Source organism: Desmodus rotundus, chromosome 1 (genome assembly GCF_022682495.2).
Source record: "Desmodus rotundus isolate HL8 chromosome 1, HLdesRot8A.1, whole genome shotgun sequence".
NCBI classification, from domain to species: Eukaryota; Metazoa; Chordata; class Mammalia; order Chiroptera; family Phyllostomidae; genus Desmodus; species Desmodus rotundus.
In genome coordinates this window covers 178,063,484-178,085,188 of record NC_071387.1, presented here as the reverse complement: position 1 = coordinate 178,085,188, position 21,705 = coordinate 178,063,484, and the positions used below count along the sequence as shown (strand labels likewise).

The following is a 21,705-nucleotide window of genomic DNA, read 5'->3' as shown; positions in this document are numbered from 1 at the left end:
CCTGGATATTATTTACTGTACTGTACCATTTCCACAGAAGGTGTAAGGAGCATCAACCCAGAGTGAAGGCATGTGATGGCTAAACTCGGTGAGGTCAGTTCTTATTCATAGCACAGGGGGTGGCATCGTGGGGGCCACTTTCATCCACTCAGTCAGGCCTACCCTGGGGAGGCTACATCACTTTCCACATGTGGCCCAGGTTGTCTGTCCTCAGAAGCTCTATGTATCCCATCCCTTACTTTCACAGGCCACACCAACTCAAGAGAAGCTGGAAAAATGTGCTGCACGATCAGGGATGGGATTTGGAGAACACCATCTCTGCCATCATCTCCTTGGTGAGTCCTCTCAGCCCACCCTATCATGCATCTCTACCTTCTTCTATGTCACCTCATTTTCCCCAGGTTAGGGTCTTCAGCTTATTGCAATAGCTCCCAGTGGTACCCAGAGTAATCTCCCCAAAGTGAGGCACTAACCTTTCCACACATCCACTAAAAGGTTTTTTATGTTAAAAAGCATAACCTGTGATCTCACCTATAAGTGGAAACTAATCAACAAAACAAACAAAAGAGCAAAAAAGAGCCAGAGACATGGAAATAAAGAACAAACTGACAGTGACCAGAAGTGAGGGGGGAAGGGGATAATGGGGGAAAGAAGGGGAAGAGTCAAGTCAAGGAACATGTACGAAGGACCCGTGGACAAGGACAAGGGGGTGGTGATATCTTTGGGAGTAGGAATTGGACAGGGCAAGGGAGAGCAATGGGCAGGGGTGGGGGTGGGAAATGGGGACAACTATAACTGAACAACAATAAAAAAAAGTAGAAAAGAAAGTGTCCAAAGAGAAAATGAGGCAAGTTAGAAAGTGAATGTCTTAAAAAACCTAATTGAATTACTTATTTTAAAATGTCTCATCCTTCCTTTGTCATTACTGACAGTTCTAAATAGAATCTAGTTATTCTCTCTTGGGGGGCAGAAGGGGAAAGCATAACCTACCCTGGCTAGTTCCCTCGGTTGGAGTATCATTTTCCGTACACCAAAAGGTTATGGGTTCGATCCCTGGTCAGGGTGCGTACAGGAGGCAAATGGTCAATGTTTCTCTCTCAGATCAATAAGCATATCCTCAGGTGAGGATTAAAAAAAAAGCATAACCCTCTGCCAACTCTCTCTGGCTTCAAGGCCTGTGTGGAAGAGGCCTGGGGCCACCTCTGTGAGCTGGGGTTGGAGCAACCAGGAGCTGACTATGGCATTTCCCCTGCTCCATGTATCATTGTATTGTTAGGATTGACACAGTTGGCAGTCATGACTACCCCAGCAGTGGATCCTTGCCTGGGGATGAGAGCCATCCTAGTGGGGAAGGCCAAGTGGAAACCTCAGAAACCAACCCCACATGGGGGGCAGGGGGCAGGGTGCACCAGCCCTCAATGTTCAATAGCGGCCTGACCCTGGAGAAACTGAGTACCCTAGCATGACCACCAGACTCCCTCAGGCTCGGCTGAGCAGTGGTTCCATCAGCATATCCCCGCACCTCCGTGGCTGCAGCGCCCCATGGGGCTCAGGTCCATGGCTCATGCCCAGCAATTTGGAGTACTCAGAAAGGACCAGATGTGGTCACATGCACATGGCTCCCTGGATGGTGCTCACTCTCCCCAGCCTTGAGGAGACCTTGTGGACTTCCTGGGGACAGCACTCTGGCCTGCATCACCAATGAGGAATTAGTGGCCCAGAACAGGAACATGGCTACACCCACCCCTTCACAAACCTGCCTCTCATGGGCAGAGCAGCCCATCCCTATCCTTGCCCTGGGCCAACGGCGACATCTAGCCTTGCCAGGCAATGTGCATCTCAGGGATTTTAACTGCATCTCAGAAAGTGCCCCTGGTAGCCCACGCTGGGTCAAGAGCCTGGTTCTTGTGTCCTTTACGTGGGGGCCCAGGTATGACCCACCCTCATACCTTGGCCCTCCCATCAGAAGCAGGGGCCTCTTCTGGAAGGATAGGTGGGTGTAGGGATGGCCCATGTCCTTTCTCTTTATACAGGTCTAGTGAGCTAGGTCCTGAGGAGGAATGATGGGCTGAGAGCACGTGTGTTCTTGTGCCCTACCCTGTCCCCTACTCTGCAGACACACACACATGCAGATGTCCACATCCATGAACTCACAGGCAGATACACATGTGCATACATATAAGCACATGAACACACATGACTTGTGGGGAGTAGAGGGGGCCTCAGGGCCTGAACAGGAATACACGGCTTGGCTGGTCACCTCTGCTGAACATGCTTTCCACCCTGGGGCGTTAGTGAGCCCTGAACTCCCTGAGTCACATCCCATGGAGTGGTATCGCCCTCTAGTGGCCCATGGGTCACTAGATGTGTCAACCACGTCCACAGAACTTCTGGAACCCACTTTTTGGGAAATGGATTCTAGATCTGGTAGATGGATTCCCCACCCCCCCCACACACACCTCTCATCCTCAGCCAGAGGGGCCTGGGCTTTAAGGCCCTACCCCACCTCTTTCTTCCCCCTCTTCCCCCTGGCCAACTCCTTTGCTGTGTCTGTTTATCCACAGCCCCTGGGGCTTTCCTTCTCCTCCCCAGGCCCCTTCCTTCCACCTGGATACCTGGACATTGGGTATTTCAGCAGCAAACCTATAAAATAAAGTTGTTTCATGGTCCCTGCCCAATCCAGCCCCAATACTTAGGGCATGGAGTGTCCCATCCCCTTCTTCCTTGGTGCCCACAAACCCCACCTTCACCCCCATTACAGGGTCTTTGGAAAACCTGAGAGCCAGACCCTGGCTCCAAGGCAGAAGTCACTGGATGTGTTTCTGGATCTGGCTAAGCCACGGCTGGGAGATGGCACAGAGACAAAACCTGTGTGGGCCATGGCTTTAGGGGTCTACCACAATGCAGCCTGAGAGAGCCCCTCCCCATAGCTGTGTGTGCAATCCCCCTAAAACAGCACAGCCTCTTCTGCCTTTATCCTCAAAGCATAAAACAGGTTAAAAGTTAAGTAATCATGTAATTTTTAAGTAATATTTAAAGAGGCTGGGAGCAATAAGAGAAACAAAATGAGAAAATTCTGGAAAATTTTTTTAATACTTAAAAAGTTATATAACAAAAGGTAACACGTTCTTTTAAAAATGTGTACAAAACACTAATATAAAATTTATTTTAGCATAAGATAAAAGCAAAACATAATATTCTGTGGAATATTCCAATTTTCACATCAGTTAACGTGAATTTTCATCTGAACTGTGATAATGTGACTCAACGGAACAGGGAGAAATAACGCACTGCTCACCTGTGCTCGTTAGGAGGGGCATTAGACACACATTTCAAAGAAACACCCAGGGCTGAACCTTTCCCACAAAGTGGACCATGGCTGACTATTATGAAGAACACCTTACCTAGAATTTTTTCCTTGATTTCTGTAACACAAGAATAGGTTTCCTTATTCATTAAATAGTCTGAAATGTCTGCATTAAATAAGGCAAGCTCACATTAGAGAGCAAATGCTGCCTTCTATCTTGAGTGATGTATACATTTTTAATGCTACGACCACATTCTTATTTACGGTGATATAATTTCTCTCGTTTCCCTAACCTATTAATCATCATTTTTAAACAAAATTTGTCAACATTTTGTGTCCAACTGACCTCAGGCAGGATCTAAACAGTTCTTTACAAAGAGCCAACAGAACTTGACCTGCATCACCCTTTAAAACATTGAAAATGACAGGCCATTTGCCTTCTAATATGCATTTAAAAATATGTAAGTATAGCACACTCCTTCCAACAACGCTTGGCTCTGCAGGCCTATGCCATGCTGTACAAAGATGTCTGAGGAAGTGACCTCACTGCTTATGTTCATGACTTGGAAATCACAGGCAGGGGAGTCCCGATCAAACACAAGAGGAAAGCTTTTTTCTCTCTTCAAATTGCTTATCCACTGCCAGGGAAAGGGCCTGGAGGAAGCCCTCGATGGTGACGGTGGGGGCCTGGAAAAATATGCAGGAGTCAATGGGGTGACCTTGCCTTGGGGACCACCAGCAGCACCCACCCCATCCATGATGCAGACAGCAGAGGGGGCAACTCCAGGTTGCTGTTCTGTGTGAGCTAAGCCTAGACCTGAGGGGCACGAGCACCTCTGAGGCTTGGATGTGACCCCTTGATGTGTGTGAGCAGAGACATGCGGCACAGCCACCTCCTCCCAAAGGACTTGAGAGGGCTCTACTGCTAAGGCATCAAGACTACAGCCTCCTACAGCCCCAGGTGCCTGTCCCTTTAGAAACTGAGGTAAAATAAGGCATTATATCCACCCCAATGAAATTAAGTGTGACTCCTAGCGAGGCCACACCCTGCAGGACAGAGTGGGTGGGAAAAGTACCCAGAGGCAGAGGATGGCTGTGGAAAACGTACCTGAATGTACAGCGCGTGAGCCAAAAAAGGGAGTTTTCTTAGGATGCGGCCACTGAGGCCCTCGCTCTTCCTGTGAATGTAACCAAGTTCAGGGATGTCAATTTCCTGTGAATAGTCGTGTGTTTGAAGACTACTTTCCCCACCTGTGTCTCTGAAGTCCCTTCTCCCACAACCCTGCAGGTGGGGCTGGTCTCCCTTAGTCCTCAGCTACTGCTCCAAGTAGGACAGAATCCCTGCTGCCCTGATGGGCCACCTACAGGCACCACTGTGCTCAGGGCTACAATGCCTGCCCAGTGGCATGGACTACCTCACATCTTTATTAATTTTTATACAAATCTCTGAACTGCTACCCTCTGTCCCATTGCTTCAACAGATAATCCAAAAAAAATCTTTGAAAAATACTGTTCTTTATGCTATCCCTTTGTTCAAAACCTTCCATATACCTCATGGCCTCAGAATAAAGTCCAAACTCTCTGGTAAGAACCTGGAAGCTTCCCTTACTTGGCTCTCAGCAGTATAACCCACTGAGGTCCCTGCCCATATGGTGTCCACGGCCTTCCAGATTTCTGTCCAGTTTATTTGAATTCTAACTGTCCTTTTGAGGTTCTGCTCCATTTTCCCACTTTCCCTTGATCCCCGAAGCCATCTGAGAACTTGAAAGCGCTACTGGCCCTGGACCTCCATCCTCTGGCCCAGGAACCCAGAGGGGATTGGGGCTCTCAAAGCTCCCCCAGCCTGTGAGTGATGAGTTGGGATTCAACTCCCTGTTCTCTGACCCACAACCACTACCCCAGATGGCTACAGTGAATTATGACTCCCTGTAACTATAGCAAATGGACTTTTCATGGTTACAAAAATGAGGTCCATTCACACCTTGAAATTTCACTCAAAAGGAGGCTCAACTTTGATACGTTGTTTTCAATGAAGCCAATCATCTCCAGCTCCCGGAGGGTCAGCAGCTGCTGGCGAGGGTATATGATCTGACACTGGGAAGACAGGGGGCAGAATGTATGGTCACCAATGGGACAGCATTGAGAGAACAAACATAATCCACATCACGTCTCATAGACATGCAAACAGGGTCATTTAAACACACACAGCTGACCAGGAAACAGGCTGGTTCCCCTCAGGGGTGGCCATGCGCGCCACATACCTCCCTGCTTCTTCCAACAAAGACAAGAATACAAACAACAAAACATGTCTCCGAAACAAGCGGCAACCTGGCCTCTTCTATGCTTTGGCCAAAATATGTCCTTACCATGCATCAACATGGGAGTCCAGTCTGGTATTCGGTCTCAAGGATGTGACACAACCTGTAGATGGCAGAGCGGGGCCCTGGAGCCAGGACGTCACCCACCTTTCAAGGAGGGTCTGTGTCTGTTTTTTTTAAGACTCTCATTTGGAGGAATAACACAGACCAAAGGTCTGAGTCTCACAGTTCACCTTGTAGACCACATGTCTGCACACTGGACGCTCTGCGAAGTAGCCACACTGCACTGTCAGATTGCTACAATGACCACTACTGAATGAATTTTAACATGAACTGTTTCGATTCAGGAGCCAGGAGAGAGAGAGAAGGAATGGTTTTCTCCACACATTTTGGAGGTTTGGTGAGGATCATGTGTAAAATTAAGAAACAGGGTTTGTGTTTGGTGTGTTCCAACCCCCGCCTAAATAAGTGACTGACTTCCTCAGGCACCTTGCACCTTCCCCTGAGCTGCCCCCTGCCACCCCTCCATTGACAGGTGGTGGCCTCCAGGCTCAAATAAGAATGGTAGACCTCAGGATCCTGACAGAGAGGGCAAAAATCTCATTTCAGCCTTCAGGACTAGCCAAATCTCTACTAAAACACTGGAATGCCTTAACTTCCTAAAACTCTAGAAAAAACTACCCCTGCCCACATGCTCAGCTCCCAGAAAAAGTCCACGCACCTGGCTAACCCTGGATTCAGAGCACAAGTGTGAGTCTGACACCACACTGAAGGCACCTGGTGATCTTCAGCAGGATCTGCCATCTCACTGGCTTCTTGACAGCAATACTGCATTACAACATTTCTGACGGTCACTGGGGTTTCAAGTCAAAGCTCCATGGGGCCCCTCTCCCTCTCCCACACTACAGAAAAGTCGGACAGAATGCACACGCCAGGACGGTGCTCACCCAGCCCTGAGACCACTGCTGAGGGCAGCTCTCCTGTCTGTCACAGAGGCTGTGTGTTCCTCGTTGAGGATGTTGAGGTTTGAGATCCATGGTGTCAGGATCCTGGTGGATGGGGGCTGGGGGAGTGGGAGACGGTTGATCCCACCCTACCAGCAATTACAACGATGCCATTACTATGATCACCGTGTAATGCCTACTTGTTGGCTAGCTTGGTTACTGCCCATGGCCTTCCAGTGCCCAGAGCTCCTGGCACTGGGCACATGTCCGGTTCCTGTTAGGTTGAATTATAAGAGACCGACTGTGATACTGCGCTCACTGATGCTATGCTCACTGCCATCACTAGAACATGGGACGAAAGGGACATGAACACTGTAGCCAATGACAAGCTGTGAACCTTTAGTAAGGATAACTTCCCTGTGAACGATGACCTCCAGTGAACTAACCTCCCTCTCAACTACAACCTCTAGTCAGATGACCTCATTCTGAAGGACCTTCCAGTCAGGATGACCTTCCTGTGAACAAGGACCTCTACCATTTTCTTTCAGGGGAGGAAAATGAGGCCCAGAGAGCGGTCACTTGCAAAAGCCATGAGAACCAGAACTTGCCAGGAATGCTGACCACAGCTGCACCCCTTCCACTCACTCATCACCTACAGGTGGATCAACCAATCACAATGATCATTTTGTGCCAAAAGAGTGAACATATTGAGTCAGTGGCCATAATATTTTGACTATTAACTAAACTTGCCAGATAGAACAAACTAGAATTTTCAATCCAAGAAAAATGGTTATTACCATGTCAAAATACCTTATTCCATATTGAAACTAGCTATTTTAAGTTACACCAGGGAATTAAAAAACTATAAGAAACATACTGGTTAGTAGAGAGAGAGAAACAAAATCAAAGTACATACCTTCATCAGTTCTTCCAAACAGGAGAGGTAGATTTTGAAGATAGCTGCCGCAGAGGGTGGCCCAATATACTGTCTGATGTCTGCCCTGTCCACGAAGGCCACATCAATCCTCTCCGTGATGTTGGAAGTGGTCAGAATCACCACGTTGGAGTGCCTGGAGACAGAGGAGCAAGGACCAGTCACCCCATGCCTCTGTGACTCACTAATATGCTACTCTACACAGGGAATGTCAACAGATGCCCTTGAAGGTTCTGAGCGTTTAACCATTGTTCAGCTAGCTACACTTCCTGCCCCAACACGAGTCCACGAGGCCTCCTGAGGCCCTGCAACTCTGAGCTCCTGGCCACAACACAGTGTGCCAGGCCAACCCTCCAGAAGCCTTTGTTCTGGTCGCTTCTCTGCCTTCTAGAAAGCTCTCCTAGACACCTGCTGGCTGTTTCCTCACTTCCTTCAACTGTGGAAAAGACCTAATCTCTGTAGTGCATCCTGACCACCCCATCTCCTGATCCCCCAGCGCACACACCCCTGCCTGCCTGGGTACAGCCACATAACTGCTCATCACACAGCTCTCACCAATATACTATGGAGCTAAATTATCCCCTTCACTAGCTGCTTTCCCCTCTAGCTTCCAAACACCACAAGAGAACCACCATTATCATTCTGCTCACCGACTTGGGCCAGCACAGTGCAGGCACAAGAGGCCCTGGGGAGTATGCTTCCCAGTCTGGTGGGCTTGGGCACAGGGGATGTGGCGACACTGCTCTCAGGGCCCATGGTCAGCATATAGATGGTCCACAGGCAGCTGTGTGGCGAGGGGAGCACTAGGAAGATCAGCTTCACCCAGACTCTGGCAACAGGTGCACAGCAGGGATGGGAGCACAGGGGTCCCAGAAGCCTGGGCAGATGGGACTGGCACAGGGGCCGAGTGAGCAGGCTGCTTGGTGCAGCACCCAGGTGGGGATGCAGAGGGAGCACATGGCTGGAAACGCATCCCAGGATGGGCTTTATTACCAAGGGTCTGATCCATACAAAGGCAGGTGTGCAAGGACCACCCTCTCAGAGAGGGACCTGAACCAGGATGTGAAGAAATGTGAGGTAAGGGAGGTGAGAGAGAAATCAGAGGCACATGTGTCTCTGCTCCTTCCTGAGCCTACACACCGTGATGACAGAAGGGTCAGGGTGACCCCATGTCCTGGCCTGAGCAGTGGGTGCATGTGCATGGCACGGCCATCAGTGTCATGGGGACCTGGGAAGTTGGGGGTTTCAGGGGCAAACAAGCAACTTGGGAGCATGTCTGATGTCTGGTCACGGTGGACACACAGATCTGTGATGGGGGCTTGCCCACCAGAACCTTGAGTGATGCTAGAGGACTGAAGGCTATGAACAGGCTATGCAGGAAACCCCTGAACAAAGAGCGGGGAAACACCGGCAGCAGAAACTGAGGTAGTCAGGACAGTGCAGCCAGGGGAGTCAAACGCTGCGGACGTTTCCAGGAAGAGGGAAGTGAGCACTTGGGTGAAAGAGGAATAGCAGCAGGGGTAGAAACCAGACTGTCAGAGAAGGGCCGGAGTAGCAACAAGAAGGGGCTGCACCTCCCGCAAGGCTGGCTTGTAGAAGGGTGAGAAGCAAGAGGCTTCTGCAGTTGACCCTAACAGATAACTACATTTCCAGGAAGCTAGAGATATTCTCTGTGGTAAAACAATGATGAAGCCTGAGATAAGGCATTCCTTAACATAATTTATTCGTGTGACTCCACATTCAATAAGCTAGCTTCTGAATGCTTTGGAGCCCTGGCACCTGGAATCAGAAAGAGACACCCCAGAAAAAACACGAGGACTCTGGTTGACGGAGGGAACTCTGAAGTCCTGCAAAGAACAGGTGGGACCCCTGGTTTGCACATTACTTCCTTGTGAGTCAGGTTAGTAGGAGTCATTTTTTAAAGCTGGGTGAGTTCTGGATACACTGAGTACAGGCCCTGCAAGGCTAGACTTTGGAGACATGAAATCTGGCCCTATGAAGGGCAAGTGATGCTCCACCTGCCCAGTGCCCGCCCTTCACCCATTACACGCCTAGTTGTGCTGGAGCTGATGCACGAGCACAGCAGTGTGTGCTCTGCATTTTAGGTTTCTCTGCAGGGTGTGAGTTTTCACCACGCCCAAGCTCTGTTTTACATTTTCAATACTTTAATAGGGTAAAAAGTGCTTAATTCCTAAAAGATGCATTTAGTATACCCTGCCTCAAAAGTGGAAAAAGAGCAACACTCAGCATCACAGGCATTTTCAGTTAGGCGAGCTGGAGTAGGGTCCAGAGGTATGTGATCCTCACACATCTTCCCTGTGCCTTCTCACATAAGGTCAGTGCGTCAGAGCCTCTAGAGCCCTGCACCACATGATGATGTTTCTGTCCACAAGGAACAGCACATCCGACAGTGGTCCCATAAGATTATAATGGATTAGAAGAAAAAGACTTGCGAAGTTAGAAGAAAAAGCTGGACCCGACAACAATGTGGATTTTACTGCTAGCTCTGGGTGGCTTAAATAGACGAGAAGGCTCAGCATGCTGTCCTCCCATTGTGCACCTGTCCATGGCTGGGACCCCAGAGTTGGTGAGGGAGGGAGGGAGGAGGGGAGCCCAGGAGCCCACTTACTCGTGCACACACACACACTCATGCATACAAACTCACTTCCCTTCCCGTTTCTTCCTTTTACTATTTTTTTGTCTCAGGCTTTATCTCTCTGGGTCTCTCTCGATCTCTGCTCTCCCTTTCTATCCTTTCTTCCCTCCCTCTTCCTGATGTCTACTCTCCCTCCAGAGCTTCCCTCCATAGCCCTCCCCTTGTTCCCCCAACATGAGTGCACACATATACTTTTCTCTTTTATACTGTATTTTTACCGGACATTTTCTATGTTTTGGTGTGTCCAGACACAAATACTTACCATGTGTTACAAATGCCTACAGTATTCAGTACAGTAACAGGCTGTACAGGCTTGTGGCCGAGGAGCAACAGGCTGAATCATATAGCCTAGGTGTGTAGTGGGCTATGCCATCTGGGTTTATGTAAATGCCTCTGTGATGTTCACACAACAGCAAATCACCTAATGATGCATTTCTCAGAATGTATCCCATTGTTAAGTAGCATTGACTGTATTACCTTTTAATTTGATCGATTTGGGTCAAGACGGCATTGACCACACGGATGGCATCTGAAGGCTCAGTGCCTGCCCTGCAGGCATTACGGGCAGCTGTGAGGCTCTCCACCTGTGGGGACAGAGCAATGGATCAAAAATCACAGCATCTGGCCCCACAGGGCAGCCGGGGAACACATCAACTGAGCAAGTGAATGAACAAATGAATGGGTGTACGGGTGCCTGGGTGTGCCAGGAGCTCAACATGTGGGATGCCAAGGAAGATAGGACTGCATGAGACAGAGACTGCCCGATGGAGTGTGGACTGAGCATGGGGCTGGTTGCACCCTGGCAACAGCAAGAGGCATTCAGTTTTGAATTTCTTCTATCACAGGTTTAATGTCTGGATAATGCCTACCTCGTCAATCAGCACGAACACCAGAGCGTCTTTGTCATCAATTAGATCCTGGATCTTCTGGAACATCTTAGTTACTAGCTTGCCACTCTGGAACCAAAACACTCTTAGTACTAATCTGCATCATCATGCTGCCTGGCACACACATGTCCTGGCCTGGTATCACCCTGACCCCGGGTGCTCCCACAAGTCCACCGTCTCCTGATGGCCCTCGGAGAACTCCCTAAACCAGAGAAGCCAGGTCTGCAGAGGTGGAAGTCAATCCAAATGCCTTCTCTCCCTGCTTCATGTGCCAGGGCACTGAGACTTGATCCCACACCGACTCCTGTCCAGGGCCACATGGCTCACCTGCCTGCCTTCCTCTTACTTCCCCTTTCCCAGCTGTCCTCACAACTGGGAATGAGATGAATCATGGGTGCAAACATGAAAACCAGCTGGGCACACCCCTTATGGACATTCCCTGTTCCCACTCTCATCACCAGAAGGGCCTACTGACAGGGTTGCCTGGAGGAGAGCACTTCAGTAGTGAGGGACAATTGTGACGTCACCTGCCCAAGCCCCTCAGTTCACAGATGGCTGAATATGGCTCAGAGCTGGGAGTGCATGCTCAGCCGAGGAATTAGAAATCAGGATGCCCCCCCGCCCCCTCAGATAATGTTGAATGTCCTGTCCCACCCAAAGGTCTGGATGTGCCCAGCATCTTGGGACTCAGACTATTTCTAAGTTACTGCTTAGCTCTAGAAGTTTTCTCTGACCACAAAGTCAGCTGCACAGAAAGTCTGCTTAATATACAGGACGCCTTTTCAACTACATGGTTGACAACCAGAGAATTATAATATTAATACTTACTTCTGAAAACCACTTAGAAAAGAGACTGTGGCTGTTTATTTCAATTAATTGTCCATATCGGTACCTAGGATGACAAAAAAAGAGTTAAGACAATCACTTTGCAAATTAGTCCTCCCACATCCCCAGTGGCGGCACTTTGCTCATTAAATACAATATCTCTCAGCTGCCCAGCACGGTCAGAATTACTAACTTGTTAAGACATTATAATCACTGACAAAGAATCAAGGTACCTAGAATCTGTGTACTAAATAAGTATAAAAAAATCTAACAGAATGCAATCAACAGTTCTGGTTAAAGTAAATTAAAAATTTAAAACTGAATATAATATCTTCATATGAATTGGAACAAGAGTAAAATCCCTCTAACTTTTAATCTGCTTGTAATTTATATTTATATTGAAAAATACTACAGATACTAATACAGCAAGTAAATCTACACAAGCATGAGAAGTTTTGGCTAGAGCTGAGTATTTTTTCCTCCTTCCACAAAGCATTAAAGAATGTGACAGTTTGTTTCCAGCACAAACACTAGCGCCCTGGATGCTCAGACGGCAAAAAGTGGACCTTACACACTAACTGCATGACATCCAGCACTGACACTCCAGTCACTCAGGAGGCGGCTGAGAAGTCTGGACGCACTTAGTTCTGACTAGATTCACACAGGAAACCAGACTGAGTCAGGACAGAAGCTGACTCCGAGGTCCTCGCCAGTTTCTTTCATGTCATAAGTCCACAGAAGGAAAAGAATAACCTTCGAAAACTATCACTGACTTTCCATTTAAAAAAGAGAAAAAGACCATTTACTAAGTCTGTTCACAAAAGAAGGGAGAGGAAAGACAGACAATATAACAAAATAAAGACTGGGTTGAATATTAAACAAAATTCATGAATTATAAAGCATTCTGATTAAGTAGAGTGAGCAAAAAAGGCTTGCTAAGGCTTCTTTTTGCAATTTATAAGACACAAAATACATATATATTTCCAGGTCTTTGTACAGTCATGTGTTACTTAATGACGGGGGCGCATTCTGAGAAAATGCATAATTAGGTGATTTCATTGTTGGGAGAACACCACAGAGGCGCTTACACAGACCTGAGCGCACAGCCCACTACACACCTAGACTATGGTACAGCCCGTAACTGTGCAAAACAAGACGAGATTAAATCAATCACAAGAGAAAATGATACGTCAAGAGACACAGTAATCACAAGATGTATGAAGCCAGCACAACAAGGTATACACACTATTTTATAGAAAACTCTTTTCATAAGTAGAAAGAGTACACTATAAAATAACAAAAACCAGACACATGGTTGTTTATGGTCATTATCAAGTATGTATTATGCATAATTCTACGTGCTATACATCTCTAGGACTGGCAGCCCCGTGGGTTTGTTTACAGCAGCATCACCACAAACATGGGAGTAATGTGTTCTGTCATCACGCTGGCTACAATGTTACTAGGCAATAGGAATTTTTCAGCTTATGGGACCACCCTCATATATGCGATCTGCCATTGACTAAAACGTAGTTATATGGTGCATGACAGTACTGGGAAAACTTGTATTTCTTGTAATAACATTTTCACCCTCTGGTATGTTAGGAAAGTGCCCCTAGAGGTCTTTAAACACATTTCAATATGTCAAGACAAAGACCAAGTTGCCAAGCATAAAATAAAGGGTTAAAATAAAGCAATTTCCCTATGTAAAAATACTTACAAGACATTTTGAAAAGAAAGTAAATATGTATATCTCACAGGATTTCCTTTTCTAAAGCCAAACAGGAGTTAACAGGTAACAGATTTACCCTCTGCTTTCACCAATTAGAAAACTGGACAGAATAAATGAAACATCTATGAAGGGAACTGGACAGCAGAACAGGCACCAGAGGACCTGACATAAGGGAAATAAGCACTACATTCACCAGGCTCTCTGCCTGGAGCACCTGCAAAGAACCCAAGATTAGAGCACAGCTATTGTTCTGAATTGAGGAGACAAAGGTCAGAGTTCAAGGACCCTGAAGCAGCAGGGAGCTGGAGAGCACAGGTCCAGAGTGGAGGCAGATTTTCAGAAATAAAGCACCAGAAACATCCTGTGGTCTAAGTGTTTACTGAACACTTGGACATCTATGAGCAGGGAAATCCACCTATGAGCAGGCTGTCCAGATCTGTGAGCTAAACAGTTCCTAGAGCTCACACAAACAGCCAAAGTAGAGTGGAGAATAACAAACAGTCATTGTTATTCATTCAAGGTGTTCAACTGAGACCCCAGCAGGGGCCCACTTGAGAATTAAAAGTACACTACACTTAGACCCCTTGCTAACAAAGCTTAAAAACAAACCTCAAAAGAATCACAATAAATCATGAGTAACTGAAATGCCTACAGAACCAAGACCCAACAGTCTTTACAGAGCCCAGACACTTCAAATCCTAATGTCCACATTCAAACAAAAATTACCTGACATGCCAAGAGCATAAGATGTGTCCTGTAACCTACAGTAGACTCAGAAATAATGGTTATGAATTTAGTCAACAAGAACATTAAAACAGTTATTATAAATTGCTCAAGGATTTTAACAGAACATGGTGAAAAGTACAAAAGGAATCAAAGAAAACCCCAGAGAGAAAAAAAATTCACTATCAGAAATGAAAATGTCATTGACTGGAATTAAAAGCAAATTAGATACTGCAGAAAGCTGTCCAAAATGAAACACAGACAAAAAAAATTTTATGTCTGAAAAAACAAAAAAGCATATCAATTGCCTGTGGAACAATATCACGCAGGCTAACATGCAAATAAATGAACTCTCAGAAAAGGGGCGGGGGGGGGCAAGAAAATTAGTTGATAAAATAATGGTCAACTATTTACCAAGTGTGATGAAACCATAAACCCGAAAACAGACAGAAATCAAGGAGAAACAGACAAATCCACTCTTGAGGCTTGGCCATTCCTTTCCAGTAAGTGATGGAATAGCAGACCAGACCATCAGCTCAGACATCAAGTACCCTGAGCTGACATCTACAAAACACACCACCCAAGAAGAGCAGAAACACCTTCTCCCAAGTGCACATGGAAGTCAGCAGGACAGACCACCTGCTGGTCATTAAGCAAGTCTCCATAAATTTCAAAAAACTGAAATCATCACTCAAGACTATATTGAATATAGAGAAATTAATTTACATTGAGAGAGACCTTACTTATATAAAGTTATTAAAAGATAAAGATAGCTTCTGTTATTATAAAGGGAAAGCAGGAAATCCCATTCCTGCTACTTCCCTCTTTCAAATCACCCAAGGTACCTGCTTAAAAGTCGAATGGTCAATTTCTGGGCCAGGGCTCTACACAGGGATGTTTTTCCAGTTCCTGGAGGACCTGTAACAGAATTTAAGCAAATATGTGTGTAAGTCAGTGCTGTACCAAACTTCCTGAAACAATGGCAGTTGCATTTTGCACAGAATACAATATAAGCAGAGAGTTCAATACTATGAATGTTATTACAAGCATTGCCTATTAACTCACAATGAAGGCCGCTAGCAGATTAAGTGCCATAAAATATTACCAATACACTTTAAAAGTCTCTCCCTCTTTCTTTGTAATATGAAGTTAACTTGTGTTTCTGGTCTTAGCTTCCACTGCTACTGGCACAAACCCTGCTTCTGGGGCCCAGGGGCCCACTCAGCAGTCTAAGGGAGCACTGCATTTCCTGGTCTAATGTCTTCACTGACACCCTTCTTGTCCCCACACATCCTCTATGTGGCACCTTTCAAAGGTCAAACACACCTTTCTACCTACTGTATTTTTCAGGCTATAAGATGCACCCCCCCCAAATTTGGGAGGAAAATGGGGGTGCGTTTTATAGCCCAAATGTAGCTTACCTGGCTCACGGGGCGGGGGACGGGGGCGGCAGAGCAGGGGTTTGTTTTTTTTTCCTATCTTCCTCCTCTAAAACCTAGGTATGTCTTATAGTCTGAAAAATACAGTAATCACCAGGACTTAGGCACTGAAGCCTGCTGTGTCTGCAGCCCACTGCAGCACTCTTTCACTGCGGATATTTCTACTTGGGCCTGCACCTCATACTAAACCAAGGATGCAGGCGAGGACCCTTGGTTGTACAGCTGCTTGCTCTGTGTGTCACCTAGCATGTCTTACAGAGGTTCTGAGGTGACCAATGCAGAAGAACAAATGCATGTAACAGAAAATGCTGACATGTTGAACTCTGATTTTCCGCAAACACATTCAACAACAAAAGAGAAAATATACAACAGGTTCTAAATGAAAAGTAATTGAAATGCCTATATTAACTGGCATAAAGAGGTTAGTTACTCTGAATTCCTACATCACTACAATTTGGGTATCCTAGATTTCTTCCCATCCAATGTTAAGAAAAATACCCACTATTATCCTCTGAGAAGAACCCCACAGAATTTCTGTAAATCAGGGTTTTGCAGTTTACTACTCACAAAGCAAAGCTCTAAGAATATTTCAAAGAAACAATTTCTTTTCCAGGAGTTTATGATCAGTTGGGGAAATAAGAGTTAATTGAAAAGTTTAATAATAATACAAAAAGTCACAAGGCAGTAACTGGGTGGCTGCCAAATGAAGGGTCACGTAACAAATGTTCGGAGTAATGTGAGCTGCATCAGCTTTACAAAGAAGGAACACTTTAGGACAACTCTGGCTCTGCCAGAACAAAACTGCTGTAACTCCTTGCAGAAGGACAAAGGTATGAGTAAAGCCTGACATCACACAGTCTATCTTACAAAACGCAACCCCACATGCTTTACCGTGAAGCAGCACCACCCGGTTCCAGGTGATGAGATTGCTGTTGACATTCCTGTCCGAAAACAGTAACGCTGTCATCACGTAATCAAGGAGCTGAGTGAAGAAAGGAAAAATACAGATAAAGACGCCAACAGGCAAAGGCTCCCTCTATGTGTGCTCCTACATGAGCAGCAGGGACAGAAGAAAGCCCTCCAGCGACTGCCTCCACCAAACACTTCCTGAATATATCACAAGCTTTCATTTTAGAAGGTAACTTAAAACAGAAGAGGATAAGTGCTGGCTATTACTATTACAAGCAAAAAGGATAAACATAAAGATGCTTTTATTTAGAATGCCAAGATCACACAAAATAACTAAGGGACTCACCCGGACTGGTGTGGCTCAGTGCATTGAGCATTGTCCTGACAACCAAAAGGTTACCAGTTCGATTCCCAGTCAGCGCACATGTCTGGGTTGTGGGCCAGGTCCCCCACTGGGACATGCAAGAGGCAACCAATTGATGTTTCTCTCCCTCTCTTTCTCCCTTCCTTCCCCTCTCTAAAAATAAATAAATAAATCTTTAAAAAAAATAACTAAGGGACTTATCAAGTAGGAGCAGTAGGCAAGCACACGGCACACTTACTAAAAGATAACAATAGCCAAGACTTCCTTGTCTCACTGTGGCTGCCTAGAGCAGCCTGGAGGGACAGGATACAGACTTGTAGTGTCCCCCACACCATGCAGAAGGACCCTTCCCCTTGAAGAGGGTTTGGACACGCTGTTACTTGTTTAATCTTGCCCACTTGCACTGTGTGCCCTGTGGCAGAGTCCCCTCAGCCCCCATGGGGTTCCTAAAAGTGAAACTCCACCGAAGCTGTCTTCACATTCGGCACCCTCCCTCTTCCCCCTCAGGGGATGCCCCAGAGACCAAGTTCACCTGGGAGCAACCCCAGAGGACAGATATCCAGAATACTGGCTGCTGGAAGACAGCAGCTCCCAAAAGCCCATTTGAGTCAAAGAGCTCGGAGGTGCTAGAGAGCAACACAATAACGATTCCACTTCAAATAACAGGGACTTTAGGGGAAAAAGTGCAACTTACGTGACATTTGATTTCCACATCATACACCAGGCTGTCCCACAGCCCATGGAATTCCGCTGTGACAGAATAAAACAAAAACTTACTTTAGAAAAGCAAGCATTATACCTACCAGCTAGATCTGCCCTGAGCCACCAATGCTCTCCCCTGCTCCACATGTGGTATGCTAAGTGTATGATTACAGAGAAGTTACATTTTTAAATTTTTCTTGAAATTAAGTATGTAAAATAAATGCCAGTTCCATAGGACTTCTGACAGATAATAACTGGTTAAGAGTTATTTTTTGTCATGTTATTATGCACAGTCATCTTTTGTGAACCTATACTTTATACAGCACAGACTCTGAATCCACCATGCTCCCTATAAGCCACAGGTGCAAACACGAGGCCCGTGGACCGAATCCCACCCTCCACCTTGTTTTATCAGGCCCGGCACCTTGTTTCTACCCAGTGGCAGTGCCAAGCTCTCACTTTACTGTTAAGGAGTAGCTACATTTATACAGTCCTAAAATTACATTCCCTTTGAAGGCAACCGCAAGGCTGATGTGGCCCCTGGTGAAAATGAGTTTGACACCCCTGCTGTAAGCCAACACTCAGGCAAGGCAGACCAGCGGGCCTAGTCTAGCCATTAGGACATCAGACATAAAACTTGATGACAGAGTTAACCCTGCCTGCAAGAACACAACGGCAAGTCCACAAACACACATCGAGACAGTAGGAGGAAGGAGTCCAGTAGAACTGCCAACTGGGCAGGAAAGAAGAGTATGGTTTACATTCTCAATGAATACCATCTATGAAGAACCAGTCCAAAGGAATCCTCTATTTTACTCTTTTGTAATATACTTACCATTTTATAAGAAATGAGATGCCCTGAAGGCCTACAAAACAAACAAAATCTCTTTGGTTAACTGACTTGGCAAGTCTGAGGTGTGTATCATCCTCTGACCTCGTGGACTCAGCATGATCCACCTACTGTTACTGTCACACATACCTGCAGGTAGAACCCAGTGATTTGCTGCAATTATATTTTCTGTCTCTTCTTCCAAATTTTCACTGGTGGGGCCATCTTCACTCAGGTGGAAGATGTGAAGTACAACAGTGCATGCACTCAAATCAATGGGCTGTGATGATAAGGAAAATCAAATAAATCTACACAAAGAAAAATCACTCACTTTTTAATTCTGAAGTCCATTTTTTGAAATACCTGAGAACATGCTCATGATTTTAGAGAGGGGAAGGAAAGGAGAGAAACATCAATCTGTTTGCTCTCATATGTGCCCCAACTAGGAACCAAACCTGCAACCCAGGCACATGTCCTGACCAGGAATTGAACTGTGACCTCTTGCTTTATAGTACAATGCTCCAACCAACTGAGCCACACTGGCCAGGACTCTAAAGTCCATTTTTAACGTTAAAATCCAAAAATAAAGACCGCAGGCGCAGTATGTTTAAAACTAGTTCTGAGATTAGATAAAAAGGCTATTATTTTACTAGATTTAGAATGAGCTCTTTTGAAAATGTTTATCCCCTCTCCCCTTTTAGGGTCTAATATCCCTCTGAAAAAACAACTTTATTGTTTTTATAATTACAAAAGTAACACATGCATGTTGAAAAATTGCAAATACAGAATGGAAAATATCAAAGTTCCCAACATCCAACCTCATAGATGTTAATCTATAACACATCCACAAAAGTGATTCTATCACAGTTTTCTATCCATGCTTTTTCCACTTACTGGAGCTTAGAGACATTTTACGTTGGCAGATAGAAATCTTTCTTTTTCATGATTATATCGTATTTGGTGTAAATGTGTCAGATGTTTACCAATCTCTTATGGATAGTTAAAATATTTCAAATTGTTAGCTACAATTAATAAAACTTGTTCACATGTCTCTACAAAAGATAATTACATAAGAATTACATAATTATCTGTTAAGATAAATTCCTTGAGGTGAATCTGCAATCAAAGATGTTTAGTGGGTAGCACCCACGTACTCCAGTTAGGCTGTGCTAACTGTCCCTCCAGAAGTGTTGGAAAGCTCTCCATTTCCCCCCAGGCTGGCCAAAATTGAGTACAATGGCATCAGATATCAGTATGGATAAAACTCCAACAATGCCACAAATGTTGGTCATAATATAAGAGTGGGGAGTCCACCACATAAGCCTTATTTTAGTGCCATACCAATTCTTCCAAATTGACTCTTTATGAGAACAGAAATTGCCCAGGTATCAGTGACGCATCTTCCCGAGGCAGGCATTTGGGTTGTTTTTACAGTGGTACAACTGCCACAACTCATCCACACTGTTAGTTACACAAAGCTCTCCTTAGCTCCCACACGTGAACTCTAAGACGGTGGGTGAGGCAGTCCATACGGTGGGCTAGATGAAGAGCTTCAAGAAAGCAAGCCCCTTCCCTCATCTCTGTTGTCCCCACACCTCCTATGGTCCTAACACATGCTGAGCACCTACAAAATATGATTACTGAAAGAATACAAGAGAAGGTTCACAGGCCTTATCAGCGCAGCCCTCTATTCTATGGTGCTGCATTCTAACCTCTGGTCTCCCATCTCTCCCTGCCTGCACTGACAGCACGCCGACACTGAGGCCAGGTCTACTCCCAGCATCTGGCTCCTGCCAGAGAGCCAGTACTTGTCTGGTTGTCAAAACAACAGGTAAGCAAAGCAAAGCAAACCAGTTTCTGGCATACGCTGTCAAAGCAGCAAGCAGACATTCAGGGCACCAACTTTCTACTCAGCTACTCAGCTACGGGTTAACTGTTTCTTTCCCCTGGAAGTTAATAACTTACCTGTGAGTCTTTAATTTTTAATTCTGTGTCAACAATAGACACGGACTGCACATTTCTGGTCAGAAAAGGTTCATCAAACTCAGTCCATGTGTAATCACCAAACACAATATTATGCCTGTTAAGTAGCTTTCTAACACTCAGCTTTATATCTTCTTTTTTTGCTGTGCTGGACAAACATACAAAACACACAGATCAGTTCTAGGTTAGGAAGATTTTAACAATACTTTTTTTTAAGAAATCAGGGTATACATAAGAAAGTGCAGCACTTAAGAACAAAGGAGGAGGAAGCAGGCCTACCTGGGGATCAAAGCTAGAGTCGCTCATTGCTGCCTTTTAGCTGCGTGGCCCGGGAGCAGCCCAAGGGCACTGTGCCTCAGCTCTCCATCAGATAAACGGGGCAGCAGCAAGACTTCTTGCTCCACTAGGCTACTACGAAGATTAGTCAATACATTCAAAGTGTTTAGGACAATGCCTGGCACATAGCAAGCATTCAATAAATGTTGGCTATTTCCTATTATTAGTGAAAGAAGGAAACCTCACAGCTGTGGGATCAGGTCAGGAGTCTGCATTTTAACAAGTGTTAAAGGCCTGGCATTCACTCTGAGAAAATCTAACACTTTTGGCTTGGCATTCAAGGCTCCACTCGGCCCACCTTGCCACCTGACGGCCCTGCTGACTGGTTCTGAGATAGCACTGAAAACCCTTGAGTATCTGGCCGGTCCCAACTTCCAGCTGTCCTGGGCTGAGCCAGACACGACTGCGTGCGTCCCGTTCAGAGTCAGGCGAAATAGGTCTGGACCCAGTGCGGCGCAGTGAGCTCCGGTCAGGGTCTGGACCGAGTGTTATCGGTAGGGGCCACGCTGGTGCCGAATCGGCTCAGGGCTACCCTGGTCCTATCTGGCCGGGTCGGGCCGGCTCACCTGCCGCTCCGCTGGTGCACCTCCACATGGACTGTCGGCGTCTCAGCCACGCAGGGCAGCGCCTGCTTCAGGTCGCCCACGGCCTGGTCCATGGCGCCGCCGTTCCAGCCACGAGGACCGAGTAGCCGGCCCGAGCGTGGCCGCCGCCTGACGCCCGGCGCCGCCACCACATCCAACACCACCTCCGCCACAGCCGCCACAAAGCCCGCCGGCCCCGCCCGCACTTTGAATCAGCCGCGCGCCGCGCTCTG

The 21,705-nt window shown here is 46.3% G+C and overlaps 1 protein-coding gene across 1 annotated transcript; it reads right to left on the bottom strand.

The window, feature by feature from the left end:
• Positions 1-3,081: 3,081 nt before the first annotated feature.
• TRIP13 (thyroid hormone receptor interactor 13) lies at positions 3,082-21,701 on the bottom strand. Its single transcript, XM_024578619.4, has 13 exons — positions 21,455-21,701; positions 20,535-20,700; positions 18,720-18,849; positions 17,733-17,788; positions 16,657-16,747; positions 15,172-15,244; positions 11,875-11,938; positions 11,029-11,115; positions 10,637-10,743; positions 7,486-7,639; positions 5,289-5,401; positions 4,416-4,485; positions 3,082-3,994 (listed from the first exon to the last, which is right to left on the bottom strand). The coding sequence occupies exons 1-13, from the start codon at positions 21,544-21,546 to the stop codon at positions 3,899-3,901; spliced, it is 1,299 nt and encodes a 432-aa protein (XP_024434387.1). The 5' UTR covers positions 21,547-21,701; the 3' UTR covers positions 3,082-3,898.
• Between the last annotated feature and the right edge of the window lie 4 nt (positions 21,702-21,705).

Bases quoted from the DNA above. Each gene is read 5' to 3' on its own strand.
- TRIP13 (XM_024578619.4), bottom strand. From the start codon at position 21,546: ATGGACCAGGCCGTGGGCGACCTGAAGCAGGCGCTGCCCTGCGTGGCT. The intron at 20,701-21,454 runs GTGAGCCGGCCC...ATGTTTGTCCAG, and splicing joins GTGCACCAGCGGAGCGGCAG to CACAGCAAAAAAAGAAGATA. The intron at 10,744-11,028 runs GTAGGCATTATC...CTGTCCCCACAG, and splicing joins TGTTCGTGCTGATTGACGAG to GTGGAGAGCCTCACAGCTGC.